At 41.4% G+C, this 22,703-nt stretch overlaps 1 protein-coding gene across 3 annotated transcripts in view; it reads right to left on the bottom strand.

The window, feature by feature from the left end:
* Window positions 1-22,703, bottom strand: part of LOC101883674 (FERM, ARHGEF and pleckstrin domain-containing protein 1) — a 56,357-nt gene that overhangs the window by 10,443 nt on the left and 23,211 nt on the right. Inside the window, exons 13-15 of one of the 3 annotated variants that reach the window (XM_073912375.1) lie at window positions 22,464-22,644; window positions 2,793-2,932; window positions 1,114-1,203 (exon numbers count right to left, since the gene is read on the bottom strand). In XM_073912375.1, the coding sequence (XP_073768476.1) occupies window positions 1,114-1,203; window positions 2,793-2,932; window positions 22,464-22,644 (411 nt within the window). Of the gene's footprint in view, window positions 1-1,113; window positions 1,204-2,792; window positions 2,933-18,439; window positions 20,957-21,110; window positions 22,645-22,703 lie in introns of those variants that run through there. The other 2 variants (XR_012385073.1, XR_012385074.1) reach the window with 2 other exon arrangements.

Below are 22,703 nucleotides of genomic sequence, written 5' to 3'. Positions count from 1 at the left end.
TCCCTTATGAATGACAATGAAAGGCTCAGTTATATTCTAAACAGGGGAAGCAGAAAATAAAAGACTTTATTAACTTTTATTGATTTGAAGAGACACAAATGAAACTGTACGAAATGGAAAATAAATCTTTGCAATCGTCCTGTCCAGTTTAGACTTGGCTAAATGACTTTGAGATGTTGCATCATAACATATTGCTAAATTAATAAATGAATTGTATTTCGACACTCCTGTTATTCAGCAGTGTTTAAACTTTACAGTAATTTTATCTTTTAGAAAAGTTTGCAAACATTTATAGTTCTTTTGATTCTGAGCCTTTATTTGTCATTTATAAGGGATTTATAAAGCATGAATAGTCCTCACTTCAGATTAGCTCACTAAACTGCATGAAGTAGAGTGAATAAAGCATTTATTAACATACAGAGTCACTATTACTACATGCCTGAATAATAAAATATATCAGTGTTGATTTGAACAGTTTATTAATCGTTTACTGACTCACTCTGAATTATTCTAAAAGCCAACAACTACTCAAATACAGACGGTTATAAATAATGCAATAGTGAGTTTAATAATGAACAACTGATACGTAATAAAGTATGAAAACACAACCATTAAGCATGTTATAAATGTGTTTATAAGAATACAGCATGTGTAGCGGCAGTTATCAACTGCTTACTAACATCTGTAAATGTAGAGTCAATGCTTAAATGATGAACTGACTCTTTGCTAATGCCTCATAGATGATTTATAGTTATTAATAAGTGTTACCCAATTGGGATATCCCCCCGAATAAACATGGAGTGTAGATTGTGTTGAATTGTGTAGCTGATAATGTCAGCAGGACACCTAAGATAAGATGTAAAACCGCGGTAAAGTCCTAAATGAGGCAGACTGCCCTCAGGTCAGTGAATATAATCCCGACTCTGTAATCTTACACACACACATTCCTGTGCAGCCACGGTATGGAGGTTTTCCTTCACACACAACTCATGTTTCCAGTTTTGGAGACGGTGGATAAGGTTTAAAAAGATGTGTTTAAACGTGTTTGTGTGAGTGTGTGTGTGTGTGTGTGTGTGTGTGTGTGTGTGTTTGAGAACTGGCGACTTCATTTACCACTGTGATCAGCTCCAGGTCCTTCAGGTATGTCCTCTCAGTGTTCAGCAACTCTTTAGCTATGAAGTATGAGTTATCAGCAGGGCAGATCTGCACACACACACACACACACACACACACACACACACACACACACACACACACACACACACACACACACACACACACACACACACACACACACACACAATACAAGACTACATATTGCATCCATTTGTACAGTAAACCATTTAAATTCACTCAAGTTAAGTGATAGAGATACCTCCCCGACATACACAGCAGAATACAGTTGAAGTCAGGAGAGGGGTCTGGCTGCAGACTTGATGCAGATGCAATCTGAGCTGCATCCGATGCTTTTTAATCTGCTCACCTAACCCCACCCCTCACAGTGATGTCAATAGCTCCATGTGTGCATTGTGTCTGACACTGCATCTCTGAGTGATGCAATCTCAGCTTGCATCATAAAGGCTGCATCCAGATACTATTGGAAGTCAGAATGATTTACGCAACCCAGGCTCATTCTGAAAACGTAGTCCCGGGGACATTTCTGGAGACCGCGGAATACGTCCCGGGAGGTATGTAAGCCTGCAGTTTTTGTTTTTGCGAATTCGCGAGAGGCCGCTGTGTGCGCTTTTTCGCATCTTAAATGCCTCTCGCGAGTGCAGTTCGGCCAATCGGCTGACCTGCCCGCCTCCTTCCCTAAACCCAACCAATTTTACTGATCGACCCGCCCACCCGCTCACTTCCCTAAACCCGAGCAACAATTTACAAAAGCCTTTCAAAAAAACAATTTTTTCGAATTTCACCACATTCTCACCCTGTTATGAAACTCGTTCGTTTTATTTTTTGGATTCTGTTTTTGTCTTACCTGATTGCTGGAACCGCTCTTACCCAGACTCGAAACCGGTCGCCGTGGTCGACTCCTCTCTGCATCTCGAGCCTGCCGACGTACACGATGAGCTGAGTGGACAAACGGGTTGCAGCGGGGAAGCCCTCCTCACGGAGGTAAGCGGTCGGCTGGCAAGCGCGAAAGGGAACAGCGTCACACCGCCCTGCAGCGTTTGCTTAAAATAAATAACTGCAGCCATACGTACCTCCTGGGACGTATTCCGCTGTCCCCAGAAACATCCGCGGGACTACATTTTCAGAATGAGCTTGGGTTGGATTTACCCTCCTATGAATGGTTTTTACTTTGTCAAATATTTCCCAAATGATGTTGAACAGATTCAGGAGTTTCTCACAGTGTTTCCTCTAATATTTGTTCTTCTGGAGAAAGTCTTATTTGCTTTATTTCGGCTAGAATAAAAGCAGTTTTTAATAGTTTTAAAGCCATGTTAAGCTCAATATTATTGGCCCCTTCAGCAATATTAGTGTTGGATTGTCTCCAGAACAAACCACTGTTATACAATGACTTGCCTAATTACCCTAACTTTACCCTAATTACCCTAGTGAAGCCTTTACATGTCACTTTAAGCTGAACACTAGTGTCTTGAAGAATATCTAGACTAATATTATGTGCTGTCATCATGATGAAGAGGAAACAAATCTATGAGTTATTAAAACTACTGCATGTAGAAATGTGTTGAAGAGAAATCTGCTCTCCTTTAAACAGAAATTGGGGGGAAAATATAGAGGGGGTTAATAATTCAGATTTCAACACATACACACACACTTCTCACCTTCCTCCTGGTGTCTTCCTCATCATCAATGCGTTCAGAAACACCATCATTCAGTAAGGGGGAGACGAGAGGAGACGGCGTGACCCCTCGAAAGTCATCAGAATGACCATTAACTAACGTTACCAAAGCACACGTCAACTCTGAGAAACACACACACACACACACACACACACACACGCGCACACACACACACACACACACACACACACACACACACACACACACACACACACGAAGAGCATTAGGAACACGTCTAGCAATCTGACATCACACTGTAAAAAGTGATTAAGTTGACTTTACTTAAAAAAGAGAGTAAACTTGTTGCCTTTTCATTATTTCAAGAGTTGACACTTAGATGATGATATATTATAAAGCTTGTTTGGCATGCTGTCCTGGGAGAGATCCTCTAGTCTGGGGCTCCCTCCCGTTTGCAGGGGGAGAGGGGAGTTCGACCTCAGGTAGATCTGGAGAACTCCCCTGCTGTAGTAGCTAATGAAAATTTGGGGATTCCTATGGAGAGATTAAGAGCCCATTAACGGTGCCAGTTTAGTCAATTCATATATGTGGCATGTATTTGGAACCAGGAAACCTGGGAGAAAGCCACGCCAACAGGGGAGAACATGCAAACTCCACACAGAAACGTTGACTGGCTTGATAAGGAACCAGTGATGTTCTTGCTGTGAGGCAATTGTGCTAACCACTGGGTCACTGTGCCACCCTATCTAGAAAAGGTGGAGGATTTGAGATGACTGAGGTCAGAAACTCTGGTTATTTAAGGTGAGTTAGGAATCATCTGATTGGTGAATCATGTGTTAGCTAATGCAGCACCAGCTGTGATCAATCACAGTCAATAGGTATACTGACTGATTTTACCAAGTAAGATCAACTTATTGCTTTTAAGGCAATGGGTTTACTCACTTTTTTAAAGTAACTAATCACTTTTTATAGTGTAGACTTCAAGTTTTAATATGATGTTCATTTACTTTAGCATGCAAATCTGCATCGTTATCAAAAATAAACATCATACCGTGATAACTATGGGTCACTATGGGAGTAGCATGATAAGTAGCATTGCACAGGGACATGGTGATGTATATAATATACTGTATATTAAAGTTGCAGTACTGTGGTATTACCATAGTACTTTTGGTAGAATATAAATAAAGGAATAAATTAATTGATTAATTAATAAAAATACTAAATTAATTAATTAATTAAATAAATTAAAATAAATAAATGAAACAAATAAATAAAATGAATAAAAATTAAAATAAATAAATTAATAACTAAATGAATGAATTTATAAATTAATATATAATTGAGAAAATAAATACATAAATGAATAAATAAATAAATATTTAAATAAATACAATTAGTACATTATTAAATAAATATATATATACAAGAATAAAATAAATAAATAACTGAATGAATAAATAAATATATAAATGAATAAAATAATTAAATAAATGAATAAAAAAATAAATCAAATAAATATATAAATAAACAAATTAATTAATAAATGAGTAAATATATAGATGCGCACACGTATGTTCAGTCTCTCTAGTGTACTTTTCACTAAACTCTAATTCTACAGGAGTTGTTTTTGTTTCAGTACTTGCCCAAATCTGCCTCTTGCGTGTCCTCTGAGTATTGCAGTCATAATAAATACAGCAGGTCTGCGATCAGCCCAACACAAAACAATCTGTGCACATCATTTTCATCAGTATTCACAGCCTTTGCTCAATACTTTGTTGATGCACCTTTGGCAGTGATTACAGCCTCAAGTCTTGTTGAATATGATGCCACAAGCTTGGCACACCTGTCTTTGGGAATTTCTGCCCATTCCTCTTTGCAGCACCTCTCAAGCTCTATCAGCCATTTTCAGCTATGGCCAACACCACCATGCTTCACTGTAGGGATGCTGTTAGCCTGGTGATGAGCGCCGCCTGCTGTTCTCCAAACGTAACGCCTGGCGTTCACTCCAAACAGTTCAGTTTGAGTCTCATCAGAGCAGAGAGTTTAGTTTCTGATGCTCTGAGAGTCCTTTAGATGGTAAACTCCAGGCGGGGAGTGTCTTGAGTCTGGCCGCTCTACCATACAGACGCCTGATTGGTGGATTGCTGCACAGATGGTTGTCCTTCTGTAAGGTTCTCCTCTCTGCACAGAAGAACGCTGGAGCTCAGACAGAGTGACCATCAGGTTATTGATCACCTCCCTGACTAAGGCTCTTCTCCCCGATCACTCAGCTTAGATGGTCGGCCAGCTCTAGGAAAAGTCCTGGTGGGTAAACTTCTTCCACTTACGGATGATGGAGGCCGCTGTGCTTATTGGAACTTTCAGAGCAGCAGAAATGTTTCTGTACGCTTCCCCAGCCTTGTGCCTCCAGACAATCCTGTCTCTGAGGTCTACAGACAATTCCTTTGTCTTCAAGCTTGGTTTGTGCTTTGACATGCACTGTTGACCCTGGGCCTTTATATAGACAGGTGTAGCCTTTTCAGATCATGTCCAATCAGCTGAATTGAGCACAGGTGAACTCCAATGAAGCTGCTGGAACATCTCCAGAATGATGAAGGCTGTGAATACTGATGTACATGTGATTTTACAGCTGTTATCTTTAATAAATTTGCAACAATTTCAAAAACTCTTCTTTCTCATTGTCATTATGGGGGATTGTGTGTAGAATGTTGAGGAAATCAACTAATTAAATCCATTGTGGAATAAGGCTGTAACATAAACACATGTGGAAAAAGTGAAGCGCTATCAATACTTTCCAGATGCTCTGTGTATTGTTGTTTTAATGTAATATAATCTGCAGTAGTATTTAATAAATATATTTTTGCATATTATATTTTTATTTTTGTAATTCAGCACAAGCAAAGAAATTGACGTTACATTGTTCCTCCACAAAATAGCGACAGACACCACAGAATAAGGGATGAAATGTTTTTCTGAGCATACATTTTAAACGAAACTTGAACAAATCAATATAGAACTGGTTAGTGACATTCTAAGTTGATCTCTCTCTTTTGTATTTTATATTGCTGTATTTATGCCATAGTAATCTAGAAGTGTTTGCTTTGGCTTTTTCGGGGTAATATTTTTCCAGAGGTATACTGGGAGACCTCTATAGACTGATGGCATTTCATGCTGTTCAGCCTTATAATCCTTAAATGTGAGCAAAATCGCCTGTTTTGTCATCACATAGACACAACAATACTCTATATAGTGCAGGAGACTCATTCAAACATGAGCTCTACAGTGAAGTTGGTGAATTACTAGCTCGTTTTCGGCTGTTCTGACGTCAGCTGCAGATGTGAATGAATGTCGGAAGAAAGTAGTTCCTCATAAAACGGTTCACACACACGATTGTGCCATCGAACTGTTGTATAAATGGGGGGGCATGCTAGTGTGCGTTGAGAATGTAGGACGTGTTTTTGATCGCTCCTGGAGAAGGTAACAGATTTAATCACATATTAAACAGCACAGTAACCTTTTTGTTGTACCATTACTTAAAACTAGCACCCTAAACATGCAGGCTACTCTTGCATTTGTTATAAGCTGTACACATGACATCGTCTCGATCCAAAACTGACGGTAAAGGAGGCTGTGGTAAAGCCCCGCTCCTCTCAGGCGATGCTAACGAGCCCATGGTTAGTGTACACTCCGGAGAAAACTCAGCCGGGAATGTCACTTGTCTTCAGACATTGTTAGACTCTGTCAAGAATGAGATCTGTCAGAAAATTGACTCGTTATCTCCTGATTTACGCTCGGAGATCACTACAATGCGAACAGACGTCGAAAGTTTCTGGAGCCTTTGCAACAGATGGTCAACACTAGCACTGTAAAAGAACTGTAAAAAGCCTTGTCAGATCATAATGACCGTATAACGGCACTCGAAAAACTGATAACGTCGCTCAGTTATCGGGTAACACATCTGGACGCCAAGTGCGAAGATTTGGAGGGGCGCTCTAGGAGAAATAATCTTCGTCTGCTGGGTCTTCCCGAGGGCAGCGAGGGTTCGCGTCCAACTGAATATGTGGCCCAATTTTTTACAGGAAAACTTGCTACTTCAGAATAAACCCATCTTAGATCGTAAAAGCGAGAACGTCCTCGTCCTCTTGTCATTACAGTGCATTACTTTTAAGTTTATTCTGAGATCCTTCAAAAGGCTGCGGGACTCTCTCCTCTTACAAACAATGGAAAAAGGCTGTCCGTTTCTGCGGATTACACTACGCCTGTGGCTAAAAAGCGGGCCTCATTCAGGAAACTGTTGTATAAATGCAATATCACACTCGTAGCAGTGCAATATGGCTGTATATCGGCACTACTGGGACACTAAGGCAACACACGCTTCCCACCAGTGCTGGTATACAGCCATATCACACTGCTACGAGTTTGATAATGCTCATATATATATATATATATATATATATATATATATATATATATATATATATATATATATATATATATATATATATATATATATATATATATATATATATGACTTTTTGTGAAAACGTTTGTCTACAAATTTCATGCATAAATTGTGCATACGCATGTTTAGTGAATGAGACCCATTGTTCTTGTGTAAACATACCCCTCACTTTAGAGAGATAATAATAACATTAATAACAATAATAATTATAAGGGAAATGTCCAACCTTGTAACTGGTTTAGTGTACAAACATCACAAACCCATTGATGTTAACCTAAGGACATAAACAATGTGCACAACACACACACTTATCGCGTGATCTAAAGCATGTATAGTGCAGATCATATACATACATGTGCTGATAGAGAGCAAAACATGCTGCACAGCCACACACACACACAGCAGAGAGCGGGTTAGTGGGAGTGAGGGGATGGAGAGGATTATGAGCAATATTTATTATTAAAAAACACTTGCCGAGTCTTAAAAGGCCAACGTTTACTTTATTGACACTAGTGCACAAAATACATGGTTAAAAAATCTATATGGTTCATAAAGAGCAGCAGAACCAGACGTCATAGAGCAGAGACAGGCAGAAAACATCAGAAGCTGGAAAAGTGAGACAGAGGAGCAGAGGAACGGCTATGTTCACAATGTATTTGTTATGCATTTTATTTTTTATTAGGCATTGTAGGCCACTTATTGCATTAAACATGCATTGTATAATCAGTAAATATTGTTCTGTATGTGATTTATGTGGTTTACAAGGACACAAATTTGTATAGTGGAATATGTATGACATTTAATTCACCGCCAAGCTGATTTACGAGGACATGCCTTGTGTCCTCGTAATTCAAAACACTTTAAAATCATATTTAATGACCTTTTTAAAAAATGTATAAAGTTTGAATTATTATGGTAATTAGTTGTTTTTATAGAAAAAAATGCATTTTGCTTATGGAGAGTCCTCATAAAACACATATACAAGTTTGTGTGTGTGTGTGTGTGTTTTGGTTATATGGTTTAAAAGGACACAAAACTATAGTGATATGGAGAGTCCTCTTAAAACACATATAGAAGGGTGTGTGTGTTCTGGTTCATGTGGTTTACAAGAACACGAAATTGTAGTGACGTGTATGACATTTTAAACACTATTAAGGTGATTTATGAGGACACCCTTGTGTCCTGTTATTTAAAATGCTTCAGAATCATATTTAATGTTCGTTTTTACATAAATATGTAAAAAATGTATCATAATTTGAGGTTTATGCTGTATAAAGTACATTATGCTAATGGATAGTCCTCGTAAAACACATAGGGAAGTGTGTGTGTGTGTGTATTCTGGTTTACAAGGACACAAAACTGTTTAGTGACATGGGTATGACATGTAATACACTATTAAGGTAGTTTATTAGAACATGCCTTGTGTCCTGGTAATCCTGTTTTTTTTACATACCTATTTTGATATTTATTATAATTAGAGGCTTATACTGTATAAAACACATTATGCCAATAGAGAGTCCTCATAAAACATATATACAAGTCTATGTATGAGTGTGTGTGTTCTGGTTTATGTTGTTTACAAGAACTCAAAATTGTATAGTGACGTAAGTATGGCATCTGTAATACACTATTAAGATGATTTATGAGGACATACCTTGTGTCCTTGTAATTCAACACACTTTAACATCATCTTTAATGGACTTTTTTCCATTACAATTTTGATATTTATGATAATTAGAGGATTATATTGTATAACATACATTATACCTATGGAAAGTACTCGTAAAACATAAAGTGTATGTATGTGTGTTCTGGTTTATTTAGTTTACAGGGGCACAAATTGTATACTGACATGGGTGTGACCATAAAGTCCTCATAAAACACATATACAAGTGTATGTACGTGTGTGTGGTCTGGTTTATGTGGTTTACAAGGACACAAAATTATATACCGACATGAGCATGACATATGTAATGCACTATTTATTTGATTTATGAGGACCTGCTTTGTGTCCTTGTAATTCAAAACACTTTAACATCTTTAATAGACTTTTTACATTATAATTTTGATATTTATGATAATTAGAAGTTTTTATGGTATAAAATACATTATGGAAAGCCCTCATGAAACACATTTACAAGTGTGTGTGCGTGTGTGTGTGTGCCCTAAAAGCAACAAATTGACTTTCCCTAAAAACGTGAGTAAACCTGTTGCCTAAAATTAAGTAAATGAACTATTTTACTTGATAAAAAATCAAGTTGGGTCAACTTAACTCAAGTTTACTCACTTTGTTAAAGTAACCAATCGCTTTTTACAGCATGTCTGCAATAATGTTTGTTGCATAGTTAACTTTTCACATACTTCATACTGTTGCTAGTCTAGTCCATTGTGAACATAGCCGTAAAGGTGTGAGAAAGATCATCAACATGTCATTCACACAAATCAACAGCAGGTGGCGTGGGTTTTTTCCTCATGCCATCAAGCTGACTGAATTCTTTGCATTCAATATTTTTATATGAATAAATCATTGCGTGAACAAACAAAGGAAGATCAGACATGTCGCAGGCATTCATTAGGAGACTCAAAATTTTCATGTGCGAAAATTTCCCATGATGCATTGCTTTCCCAGAATGCATGAAAACAGAACAGCCCGGATGGAGGGAGAGCATGCGGCCCGGCATTGGAAAAACACAGGTAGTTACAAAGAGATTCATTTGTAAATGCCAGCAGATAACAACATAACTAGCATTTATTGGTTGACAAGCTCAAAGAACAGGGTGGAAAAAGGGAAAAGGTAAACATCAGCCAACAGTGCAGTGACATTAATGCTGAGTGAGAGATCAGGCAGGGATTAGAATAGCATTATCACAATTCAACAACCAATAACAAAGTAATACATTCATGAGCAATCCCAATTCTACCTTTTGTACCCTCTTGGCCCCTTAAACAGAGTGTGAAGGCGAAGGGCTTCAGATTTTACCCCTGAGAAATGTCATCGCGTCTTACTTCATATGAGATCTGGGGTCTGTTCTTCGTACCTAGCTTAAATGATCTAAGATGATTTGGCAGATCCTGGATCTGTTCATCTTGATAACTGATCTCTGGCTAATTTGGTTCTTTAAACAAGTTCGTGAATCAGATTAAAATGTCTGCATGAACTGATCTGAGATCCCTGTGTGTGTTGTGAAGGGCAAATCTATCGATCCTCAAAACCATGATCAGCAATGCAATGATTGGCTGACGGCACAGCAGGGTAATGACATCATCTGATTAATATTCAATTATCCATGTGAGCAAAATTATATCAAATTAAAGCTGCAAGCAGCGATGATAGGGACCTCGCACCCGGGCTCACCGCCGCCCGGTGGCATCAGGATGACAGAGAACAGCGAACAGTAATAATTTAAGCCGATATATTAAAAATATCTGAGAAAATCACAGATTTATGCCAAACTTCCTCCTGTCAGCAGGTGGCGCTATAACTATGACTCATGACTGGCATGTAGATGTCTTCAGGAGAGGAAACTTATCAACCATGTGAAGTTTTAGGCAGATCGGACATTGTTTGGCTGAGTTATAAGCCAAACTGCCTTTTTTCAGCAGGTGGCGCTATGACAGACTCAATGTTGTTATGTAGATGTGTTTAGGAGGGGACTTTCATCAACCTTGTGATGTTTCAGGCAGATCGGACTTTGTGTGGTTGAGTTATACTGCAAACTACCATCTGCCAGCAGGTGGCGCTATAACTGTGACTTAAGATTGGCATGTAGATGCCTTCAGTAATGGAATTTAATCAACTATGTGAAGTTTCAGGCAGATCGGAGTTTGTGTGGTTGAGTTATAAGCCAATCTACCTTCTGCCAGCAGGTGGCGCTATGACTGATTCAATATTGTTATGTGGATGTGTTCAGAAGAGGACTTTTATCAATCATGTGAAGTTTCAGGCAGATCAGACATTGTGTGGTTGAGTTATAATAACTTCCTGTTCCATGGCGAAGCGTTGAGGTTTGTCATGCCACCACGGACACGCCCCTCTGCAAAAACTCTAGATCTTCACAATATATCATCGCTAGAGCTTTCAGATGACACCACTCTATTTTGGTGCTGATACGGGAAAGTTTGTGGAAGGAGTTTGTTACAGTGTCAAACATGTCATTTCCTGTAGCCAGCAGGTGGGGCTATAACTGTAACTGGATATCGGCACGTAAACCTGTTCAGGTCAGGACTTTTATCAAACGTGTGAATTTTGAGGCAGATCTGATAATGCATGCCTGAGTTATAACGACTTCCTGTCTTGTGGCGGATCATCAACGTTTGCGAGGCCGCCACGGACACGCCCATCGACAAAAACTCTAAAGCTTCGCAATTTAACATCACCAAGGCCTTTAGATGACAAAACACAATTTTTATTGTCAATCAGATAAAATCCCTAGGAGGAGTTCGTTAAAATATAACGCCTAGAAATGGCAAAAGAGCCACTTTTTCGCCACAGGAAGTTAAAAATATACGACTTCCTGTTGAGTTTGAGATATGGCTCCAAGAGACTTTTTCGTATGTTTTGCCATGTTTGAGGTGTGTGCCAATTTTCGTGCATGTGCGTGATTTGTAGATCGGGGGCTCGTCCGTTTAATTTTTATAGGTGGCGCTGTTGAGTCGTTTTGCCACGCCCACTTCAATATTGTTATGTGGATGTGTTCAAAAGATGACGTTTATCAACCATGTGAAGCTTCAGGCTGATTGGACATTTTGTGGTTGAGTTACAAGGACTTCCTGTTCCATGGCGAAGCGTTGAGGTTTGTCATGCCGCCACGGACACGCCCCTCTGCGAAAACTCTAGATCTTCACAATATATCATCACCAGAGCTTTCAGATAACACCACCCAATTTTGGTGCTGATACGATAAAATTTGTGGATGGAGTTTGTTACTCCGTAAATCATGTCATTTCCTGTGGCCAGCAGGTGGCGCCGTAACTGTCTCTGGATATTGGCATGTAAACGTGTTCAGGTCAGGACGCTTATCAAGCGTGTGAATTTTGAGGCAGATCGGATAATGCATGCCTGAGTTATAACGGCTTCCTGTTTCGTGGCGAATCGTCAAAGTTTGCGAGGCCGCCACGGACACGCCCATCGACGAAAACTCTAAAGCTTCGCAATTTAACATCATCAAGGCCTTTAGATGACAAAACCCAAATTTGGTGTCGATCGGATAAAATCCCTAGGAGGAGTTCGTTAAAATACGACGCCTGGAAATGGCAAAAACGCCACTTTTTCGCCGCAGGAAGTTAAAAATATCCGACTTCCTGTTGGGTTTGAGATATGGCTCCAAGAGACTTTTTCGTATGTTTTGGTGTGTTTGAGGTGTGTGCCAATTTTCGTGCATGTGCGTGATTTGTATATCGGGGGCTCGTCCGATTAATTTTTCTAGGTGGCGCTGTCGAGTCATTTTGCCACGCCCACTTCCGAAGCCCATAACAAACGTAAATTTTCGCCACTTCTGAGGCGTGTGCAAAGTTGCGTGAGTTTTCGGGCATGTTTAGCCCCTCTAAATCGCCATTCATTCCGCGGAAGAAGAAGAAGAAGAAGAAGAAGAAGAAGAATAATAATAAACAGAGCAATTCCAATAGGGCCTACGCACCGTTTCGGTGCTCGGTCCCTAATTAGCAGTAAACGGTTTGTTAAATATGACACGCAATAACAATTAATAGTTTCACATTTAGAGCGGATTTTCTCTATTATAATAGCCATAGTAGTATTATAGTAGCCGTTTTCCTAATCGGTGTAAAGAATGGATGTTTAAATTAGTTTAGCATCACAAAAGCATTTTTTTTTGTTGGTAAAGGTGTCTGCAACTTTTGTGAAGCATCAAATCACCGTCATATTAGCTGTCGAAACATGTCCATGACTGCATAAATGTATTATTCCTTTAAAAAAAGTTGATTAATATTGTGGAAATTATCATACACAAATTGTACTGAAACAATTGCACACGTTTGAATCAAAAAAGTCCATATCCATACATTTTCTCTTAGTAGATAGTCTTTGTTTTATTGATATATATATATATATATATATTTTACTTTTTAGTTTGAAAATATATATATTCAATTTCCACAAGTGTATATAACTACTACTGTAAGAAAATATCAGAATTCGGTACACACTTTCAGTATCATCTTTGCTTGAACTGACCCGATCTAATCCTGTTTATATGACATGAGCCTGCTTCCGAGCAGGTTTGAGCTAGCAGAACTGTTGCCATGACAACAAGTCTGAGATGAGTTTTGAAGAACAAAACGATCCTGGATCATGTCAAATCATCAATAACCAAATCCTGAACTGAGTAATCCACATACGAAGAACGGACCCCTGATGATGGCGCCTGCTGTAGTTATTCCAGTCATGTTATTTTTTTGGTATTTATCTTCAGGAAATCACTGAAGGCAACGACATCATGTTATCATAACAATATAACAATGAGATCGTAACTTTACTGTGCATTTACAGTGGCCATATTGATGTAAACACAACATAACAACATTAAGGTTGTACACTATATATATATTTAACTTGTTCAAACTACTTAATTAAAATGAGCTGAAGCAACACAATTCTCGAGATTTCATTGGGACAACTTAATTTAAGTTTAGTCCACATAAATTTATTAAAAGTGTTAAGTTAACTTAATCAATTTGTGTTGGGACACCATGAATGAATTGTGTGTACCAGACACTGTAAAAAGCTCATTCTCATCCACTATACTTTTCTGACAAGGTATTCGAGATGTTGTAATTGAGTGTCAGATGTGACAGTACGCTGTTGGACTGCTGTACAGGAGTTATTGTTATGGATTATGGCCAATTTTAACTTTTTGTTGATGGTAAAACATGAACGCGGATATGAATGTATTAAAATATGCTTGTGTGTTGTAAAAATTCGTAATAATGACAAAGAATACTAATTAGTGGATCTCCTGACCTTCGTCCGTTGTAGATGGAGTATTCTGGGAAAATTTCGTACCCCTTGGTTTTGAGTGTGGTCCTGGATAAACTCCATTTCAAGGTCTACCTAGCCCTTCCCCTTAGCCCTACGCCTTCAAACTACAGAGAAATGGGACACCCCTACCTCTACATGTGACTATGTAAGGGGGAGAATTGGGATTGGGTCTAAGTTACGCAGAATTTGGTCAATTATCAGAAATTCCCTGAAATGAAATGCCTAGAGGTGGGTAGTAACAAATTACATTTACTTTATTAAAGTTACGTGTTGTGTAACTTGTACAGTTTGAGTACATTTAAAGAGGTGTACTTTTACTCAAGTACATGTTTAGAGAAAAGACTTTACTCTTACTTTGGTTCATTTGGCGACATTGTTCCTCTATTACTATTTGATGGTAGTGTGATTCATTTATAAAGGACAGTGGTCCCCAACCTTTTCATCACAGCGGACCGGTCAACGCTTGACAGTGTTGAGGGGTTGAGGGGGGTTGGTTCTGTTGCCAGGCCCCATCAACCGTTTTCTCAGAAGATGACAAGCTGACAAAACATTGCTGCAGCTCTGATACAAGTTTTATTTATGGAGAAAATGACAAAGCTCTGCGGCGTTCGGGTGTTCTGTGTTCGTCTGGGATAATTAGTCTGCCGAAATGTGTTTATTCCATATAAAGCATGAAGCTGATCGGTCAGTTCTTGTCACGCATTGTGGCCTCATTCAACTGCGTGCGCCTGGAAGGCTTGAGCATGCAAGCCGCGCACCTCCATTGGAATAAACGAATCTGCGCGAACTCTAAAAAAGCGAATAGCCCCTAAAAGGCCGCCGTCATTTGCAATCTTCTATTCGTTGGCAGTTCGCGGGACCTGCACTGGGCCTCTTCCCTTTAGCAAAGAAACTTTCAACAACATCAACAACAACAAAAAAAGTCAGTTTCTTACTCAATTTGCTGCTTGTGGGTTAAATTTGGGTGCTCAAGTGGCCGAGACGAAACCGAGAGAATACGGTCAATTTTCAAAATAAAAGACTTTTCAAAATAAAAGATCGTTCAGACGATAATAAATAAAACAGAAATAGTTCATGACTAGGGCGGCATGGTGGTGCAGAGGGTAGTATGATCGTTTCACAGCAAGAAGGTCGCTGGTTCAAGCCCTGGCTGGGTCAGTTGGCATTTCCGTGTGGAGTTTGCATGTTCTCCCCGTGTGGGTGTGGGTGTTCTCGAGTGCACAGTCCAAACACATGCGCTATAGGGGAATTGATGAACTAAACTGGCCATAGTGTATGTGTGTGTGAGAAAGAGTGTGTATGGGTGTTTCCCAGTACTGGGTTGCAGCTGGAAGGGCATCCGCTGCGTAAAACATATGCTGAATAAGTTGGCGGTTCATTTCGCTGTGGGGACCCCTGATGAATAAAGGGACTAAGCTGAAAATAAATGAATGAATAAATAATTAATGATTTGTGCAGCCTGGTACTAATTAACCGGTACCGGTCTGCGGCCCGATGGTTGAGGACCACTGATTCAGTAGTTATTAAGTAATGCTTTCATTGAATACTTTTTTACTCTTACTTGAGTAACTTTTAAGATTGCTACTTGTACATTTACTTGAGAATACATTTTGGATCCTCCACCCACCTCTGGAAATGCCCTTTCTAATCCCTGCTGAAGGGTAACAGAATAACCCCGTGAGTAAGGTAAGGTAAGGTAAGGTAAAGTGAGAGTGAAACACAGTGAGATGCAGTACAGATACTGTCAGGTGACCCTTTGACTCTATAGACTAAACCATCATACAGCTTAAAGGGGCAGTTCACCCTAAAATGAAGCTTCTGTCATTTACTACATTTGATACAAACCCATATGACCCATTAAGACTGTAACTGTACACGTGTGTTATAAAAAAGTAGTGCAAACTTCAGGGTTTCATGGACGGAATTAAAAATAAAGTATTTGATTTGAAGTGACGATAAAGGAACACTTTTTGTTTGGAAATAGACTCATTTTACAAGTTAAAAACGAGTGAGTCTGACCATTTTTGAATGCATTCAGGTGATCTCCAGGTCTGGCGGAAACACTTTTAGCTTAGCTTCGTATAAATCATTGAATCTGAGTACACCGATAGCGGCTCGCTCAACAAAATAAATAGAGTTTTGATAAATGTCCTATTTATAGCTTGACTCATCTGTAGTTACTTTGTGTACTAAAACAATTAAAAATGAAATCCATTCAGGCGATCCTCAGGTCTGGTAGAGCACTTTTAGCTTAGCTTAGCTTAGCATAAATCATTGAATCGCATTGGATCATTAGGGAAATTAAAAGTTGCTATTGTCTAGGTTGAAAAGGCAGGAGCTATACTCTCATTTTGGCATAACATTCAATTACCTTTACTGTGGTAATATACCAGCAGCAGGATCAATGATATTACGAAGCGATATTAGCTGGTTAAATAGCTGTGAACTATTAACAGGTGCTATGTGAAATCATTGCACTGCTGCAGCCAAGGTACAGCAGCAAAATTACACCAGAATGAGAGTTCCTGGCCATATTAGCCAAAAAATAGCAAGTTTCATTTTTCTAATGGTCTAATTCGAATCAATGATTTATGCTAAGCTATGCTAAAAGAGCTGTAACAGACCTGGGGATCACCTGAAGGCATGGGTGCCGCTAGGGGGAAAGTTAAGATGATTCTAAGGGCCCATGCCATCTTAGGAACCCAGATTACTAAATGATTACGCAATCAACACCTCCCCCCCCCCCTCACTTCACTCTCTGCGCCACCACCACCCCCCTCTTCACTTTCGTCTGCAACATCCTTCCCAACAGCTACCACAACTACCCTCCACTTTTATCTGTGGTAACACCCCCTCCCCACCCCACTCTTTACTTTTATTAGTGACACTTAAGCCTGGTTTATACTTCTGCGTCAGGTGACCGGCGTAACCCACGGCGCATGCAACGCGCGTGCCTGTGCATTTATACTTCTGCGCGCTGTCTCTGTCGGTCTGCATTAACACTTCCGAAACGCTAGTTGGCAGTGAGGTGTAAATGTTCCTCTGTGTCGAGTTTCTTTTTTGCTTTTCCTGAACACTTCCTGGATGTACAAGTGGCTCAAACTCGCTCATTTTGAGGCAGGAACTGGCGGACGTGCAACAACTTTAACTATGAGGTAAACACAAAACAAAACTTTCCATCCGCAGCTCCTTCACGGGACTCCACACTTGTAAACAATCACTTGCGCCATTCGCACGGCTCTCGGTCTTGCCCAGACTCGTCAGCGCTACCAAGCTGACCAGTCACAGAGCTTACGCTACGCGTTGTTGCGACATGTAGTTACATTTTTTAAGAGGTGCACGTCAGTGTTGCCGACGGCCACGGCGAAGGGCTATGCGCCAGCGCCGTAGCATACGCTGGCGTTTGACGCAGAAGTATAAATCAGCCTTAAGACTACCCCACTCCGCACTTTTCAAATTCGTCAGAGCCAACCTCCCACGCTTCACTATTATCCACAACATCCCTCCCAACACCTTCCCCATGCCCCACCCCCCTCCCGTTTTGTGTGCAGTAACCGCCCCTCCATTTTTATCTGTGACACTAAGACCCCTCCCCCCACTCTTCAATTTCGTCAGGGACACTCTCTCGCGACTATTCACTTTCGTCCATGACATCCCTCCCAACACCCACTTTTGTCTGCAGTAACACTTAATTTACTATTTTGTCCGCAACAGCAAACCACCCCCCCCCCTTGCCTTTCACTACACAAAATCGCCCGCACCGCTTTAAATTTCATCCGCTACACCTACCAACCCCGCCCCACCCCTCGATACCCCCAACCCTCCAGGCATCAATTTTATCCGCCAGAATGTTATCATAGGGCCTGTAGCGGTAATTTCCGTACAGGACTTAAGCACACGATATATGTACAGAAGAGTCACGCTTGAAATAGGACAGTTATCAGAACTCTTTTTTTTTTTTTTGAATGGTCTAATCCAAATCAATGATCTTTGCTGAGCTAAGCTAAAAGTGCTCCCGCCAGACCTGGAGGTCGACTCAATTGATTAAAAGATGATAAAACTCAACTGTTCAACTCAAGGACAACAATAAAATAAGTCTATTTCCAAACTAAACGAACGCTAAACGAGTGCTCCTTCAAGGTCATAAACCTAATGACAGAATGCTCATTTCAACCGAACCAAATCTCGTACTGACAAACACATTAATCACAATTCTGACACAATAGGATAAAATCCCTGTATATTTAAAATGCTTACATTCAAATCTAACTAATAAAAAAGATCATGCAGGATTTATTAAGATACTATTACAAACGTCCAGCCTCTGAATCTGCTGGTGAACAGAGATCTTTCCGAGGCTCAGGCAGAAGGAGAAATGAGCCGCCAATGAACACCATGATATGAAGCTCTTTTCGCTAAAGCTTAGCATGAGTGAAACTTCAAGATCACATCGTCTTTAAAATGATTACATGAGGAAGCGGCTGCGAATGCCAGCACACATGCACACATGGCAAACTGGCAAAGCGGTGATTGGGAATATCGGTGAAGATGAAGCACGACAGCAGGAGTAACCAATCCTTCTCCATCCAACAGAAACCCTTGAACCAGCTTACCCAGAGCTGTATCTGAAACCGCCCCCTATACGCTTAAATAGCGCACTATATGAGAGAGCAGCCTTTTTTAGTGGTTCAGAAACCATAGTGAACCTTAATCAATCCCACAATGCACTGCAATAATGAGTGTAGAATCTATGTACACTGATCAGCTCGAGCAGGGGTGTCCAAGCTCGGTCCTGGAAGGGTAGTTCCAGTCCCAATCAGACACACCTGGGCTAGCTAATCAAGCTCTTACTAGGCTTTCTAGAAATATCCTTGCAGGTGTGTTGAGGCAAGTTGGAGCTAAAATCTGCAGGACACCGGCCCTCCAAGACCAAGTTTGGACACCCCTGAGCTAGAGAATATCCTTAATGCAGACATCCCAAGTTTCCGGAGGGGACATAGATGATTTGCAGGAAATGAGTGTGTGTGTGTGACGTGATGGGTGACATGAGTGGGGTGGGCGCAATCTATTTAAAGGGGGGAGGGAGGTGGTATTGCACGACGTATAAGAAGGGGGGGGGGTTTACATGACGTATGTGAAGAGAGGGGGGGAGTTAGGTGGAGGGATGCGCGACGTATAGCCGGCAGCTAGCTCTCTGCAACTCACACATGGTCGCCCACTGTAGCTAAGCAGGGCTGCGCTCGGTCAGTACCTGAATGGGAGACCACATGGGAAAGCTAGGTTGCTGCCGGAAGTGGTGTTAGTGAGGCCAGCAGGGGGCGCCCAAACTGCGGTGTGTGTGGGTCCTAATGCCCCAGTATAGTGACGGGGACGATATACTGCTCAGTGAGCGCCGTCTTTCGGATGAGACGTTAAACCGAGGTCCCGACTCTCTGTGGTCGTTAAAAATCCCAGGATGTCCTTCGAAAAGAGTAGGGGTTTAACCCCGGCATCCTGGCCAAATCTCCTAAACATCCCCATATTCAATTGGCTTCATCACTGTCTCCTCTCCACCAATCAGCTGGTGTGTGGTGTGCAGTCTGGCGCAAAATGGCTGCCGTCGCATCATCCAGGTGGATGCTGCACACTGGTGGTGGATGAGGAGATCCCCCCCCCCCCCCCCCCCCCCATTGTGTAAAGTGCTTTGAGTGCTATATAAATGTAAGGAATTATTATTATTATTGTTTGTAGAACGGGGTGGTGGTGGTTGCACGAAATATAGACTGGCGGGAGACGTGCAATTTTCGGGAGATTGTCATTTGTTAGCATCCGAGCATTCATTATCATTCAATAGCATCTAGGATTCTCTATGCATATGCGGGAGACTTCCGGAAAACTTGGGATGTCGGCACAATGCTATGTAAAACTTTGTGTGCCGAATGATTTTCCACATCAACAGAATTACTACTCAACTGTTACATTACCGTTTGTATACAGTAGACTCATTGACAAAGTGTTAGCTTGCCTGCTAATGTTAGCATCGGCTAACCCCATGCTAGTTAAAGTGTCCTCCACTGTGCCGAACAGTCGGAGATGCCTTTTGGCAGACGTTCATTCACCATTAATGTATATCCAGCGATGTATCACAAGGTCTGAGCAAAGCATCATCTCTTCAGTGCACTCACTTACTTGATTTACTCCTTTAAGTGAGCTTTATTAGTAGGGAATCAGGAGAGATTTCAGATACAGCCGTGGTGTGCTTATAAATCAGGGGTAAGCCAGGTAGATGTGTTTGAGTTGGAAGCATATTAATGCATGCTAATGTTGCTACACATGTTTCTAAGACAGAAGTGGTACAATCTAGATCCCAAAATCCAAACTCCTGACAAGTTTATCTCCAACCCTGAACTGAACAAGTCAGGATCAGCTGAAATTACAGACAACTGAGGAGGGTTATAGCTAAAGGACAGTGGGCAGAGAGCCCTGATCTACAAGCTCCACAATCACTTCCCTGTAGGGTCCACGGTCTATTTCCTACCAACATTAAAAAGTCAAGATTTATGCAGAGCAATCCTCATAAAAGAGGCATGAAGGCCCCAAGGGTGTTCAAACTCATCCACCAATAACAATCCCTAAAAAACAGAGCAAAACTTTCAGTTCATGTTGTTGGAGCCTCAGATTAAACTTGAACCCTAACCTTAGCCCAAACATCTAAACAAGGGGTGGCTAACCCTGTTCCTGGAGAGCCACCTTCCTGCAGATTTTAGTTGCAACCCATATCAAACACACCTGCCTGTAATTATCACGTGGTGTTCAGGTCCTAATTAATTGGTTCAGGTGTGTTTGATATGGGTAGCAACTGAAATCTGCAGGAAGGTGGCTCTCCAGGAACAGGGTTGGCCACCCCTGATCTAAACAGTCCACAAGAAAAGACCAATGAGGATCTGGATTCAGGAACATACCTCATTTGGTCAGATCTATGCATGTCTCCAACCCAATCCTGAAGTTACCTCAAGGACTGACAACATCCCTCTGAAACATTCCAGATAATTGCAGCATCAGAACTGCGAATATTTAGCATTCCGTGCAGAGACTTGGCACCATAAATGTTTCTTCTTGCTGAATTTAGATGCAAGAACTGTAGAAAGTCTTGCCTCAAGACAGAGAAGAAAGTTCGCCTTCCTTCACACAGCTAAGGCCATCTCAGGTTACAGAAAAAGAAAACTGCGGAAATGCTGAGAAACACACCGCACTGATGTCTTTACACTAGCATGCTAGCAGCTAAACACTTGCATCCCTTCCTCATCACTTAGGTTCACACACTCGCCTTCATTATCAAGCTCATCTAGCTCCAAGCTCCCGAACGAGTATTTGTTTCTGGGGAGGGGGGAGGAGCTATTGCCAGCTTGGTTTTCAAAGCCTAGCGATTGGCTGCAGGAGCCAGTAGACTCCGCCTCCTCAGAGTCGCTAGTGTCGGTTCCACTACTGGTGGAGCCGTCGATCATTTGCACAGCCCCAAACCGCCGGTGAGGGGAACTTAGCTTAAGACTGGCCTTGCCAGGAGGCGTGAGCCCATTGGCTAGCATTCTGCGCTCCAGCATGGCCATCCTCTCAGAACGGGACAGAACTGGGGTGTGTGGCTGATTCAGCACACGCAAGTTCCTGTCTAGCTGGCTGACTGTATTCTGGGACTTGTTTGAGGAACGATTCATAATCGGGGAGCAGCTACTAAAAAGTCCACCCCTGTCTTCCCGTCCGGCTTTTGAACTGACGCTCCGCCCAGCATGTCCGTTATACTGGGCGTGGCTTAGTGAGCCCGTCCTGTGAATGGAAGAGGGGGCAGGGCTAGAGGTCAGGCTTCTGGTGCCGGTGTGGTGATTTAAGTTACTCTTTGTGGCCAACTCTTCCAATAAGGTGCTATGAAGTGGCCCTCGTACACGGCCACCAAACAAGGACGACTCAAAGATGCTAGCACTCTGATTTGGAGAGGAGGGGCTGGGATAGCTGTGGGCGGGGCTTTCAGCTTGACTTACAGGGGAAAGAGGCGGAGATTCTTTCTGCCTGAACTTGCCGAAGTATCTGTCCTGCTGATGTAGTCTGGGCAAACTAAACCCTGTGCAATCACTGTTGCCGTCACGTGTGTGTGAGTGCGACCTGCTGACGCGACCTCTGACTTCATGCTCACTAAACTCTGCATCGCTGCAGTCAATGTACGGGATGGATGAGCTGCTGCCTTTAGCTGCACGGGACGCCAGACCTGCTCGATCCACGGCCTGCTGCTGCTTTGCTGCTGGACTCCTGCTGTCCTCCTGAACGGGGTACGTTTGGTCACTGCATCCGTTGCGCTGGGTTGACGGAGAGGAGTTTCCACATGGCCTTAATACAGCAGAATCTTCTGAGCTCACTAAAAATGCACCCTCCCAACTCTGCTTGGCAGCCTGAGATAGGACAAAAGAAAGGAAAAAGTCTTCAGTCATCAGCATTATGGGTTTCAGAA

This window comes from Danio rerio, chromosome 9, assembly GCF_049306965.1.
Source record: "Danio rerio strain Tuebingen ecotype United States chromosome 9, GRCz12tu, whole genome shotgun sequence".
Lineage (NCBI taxonomy): Eukaryota > Metazoa > Chordata > Actinopteri > Cypriniformes > Danionidae > Danio > Danio rerio.
The sequence above is the reverse complement of the archived record's forward strand: the minus strand, read 5'-3'. Positions and strand labels throughout refer to the sequence as shown.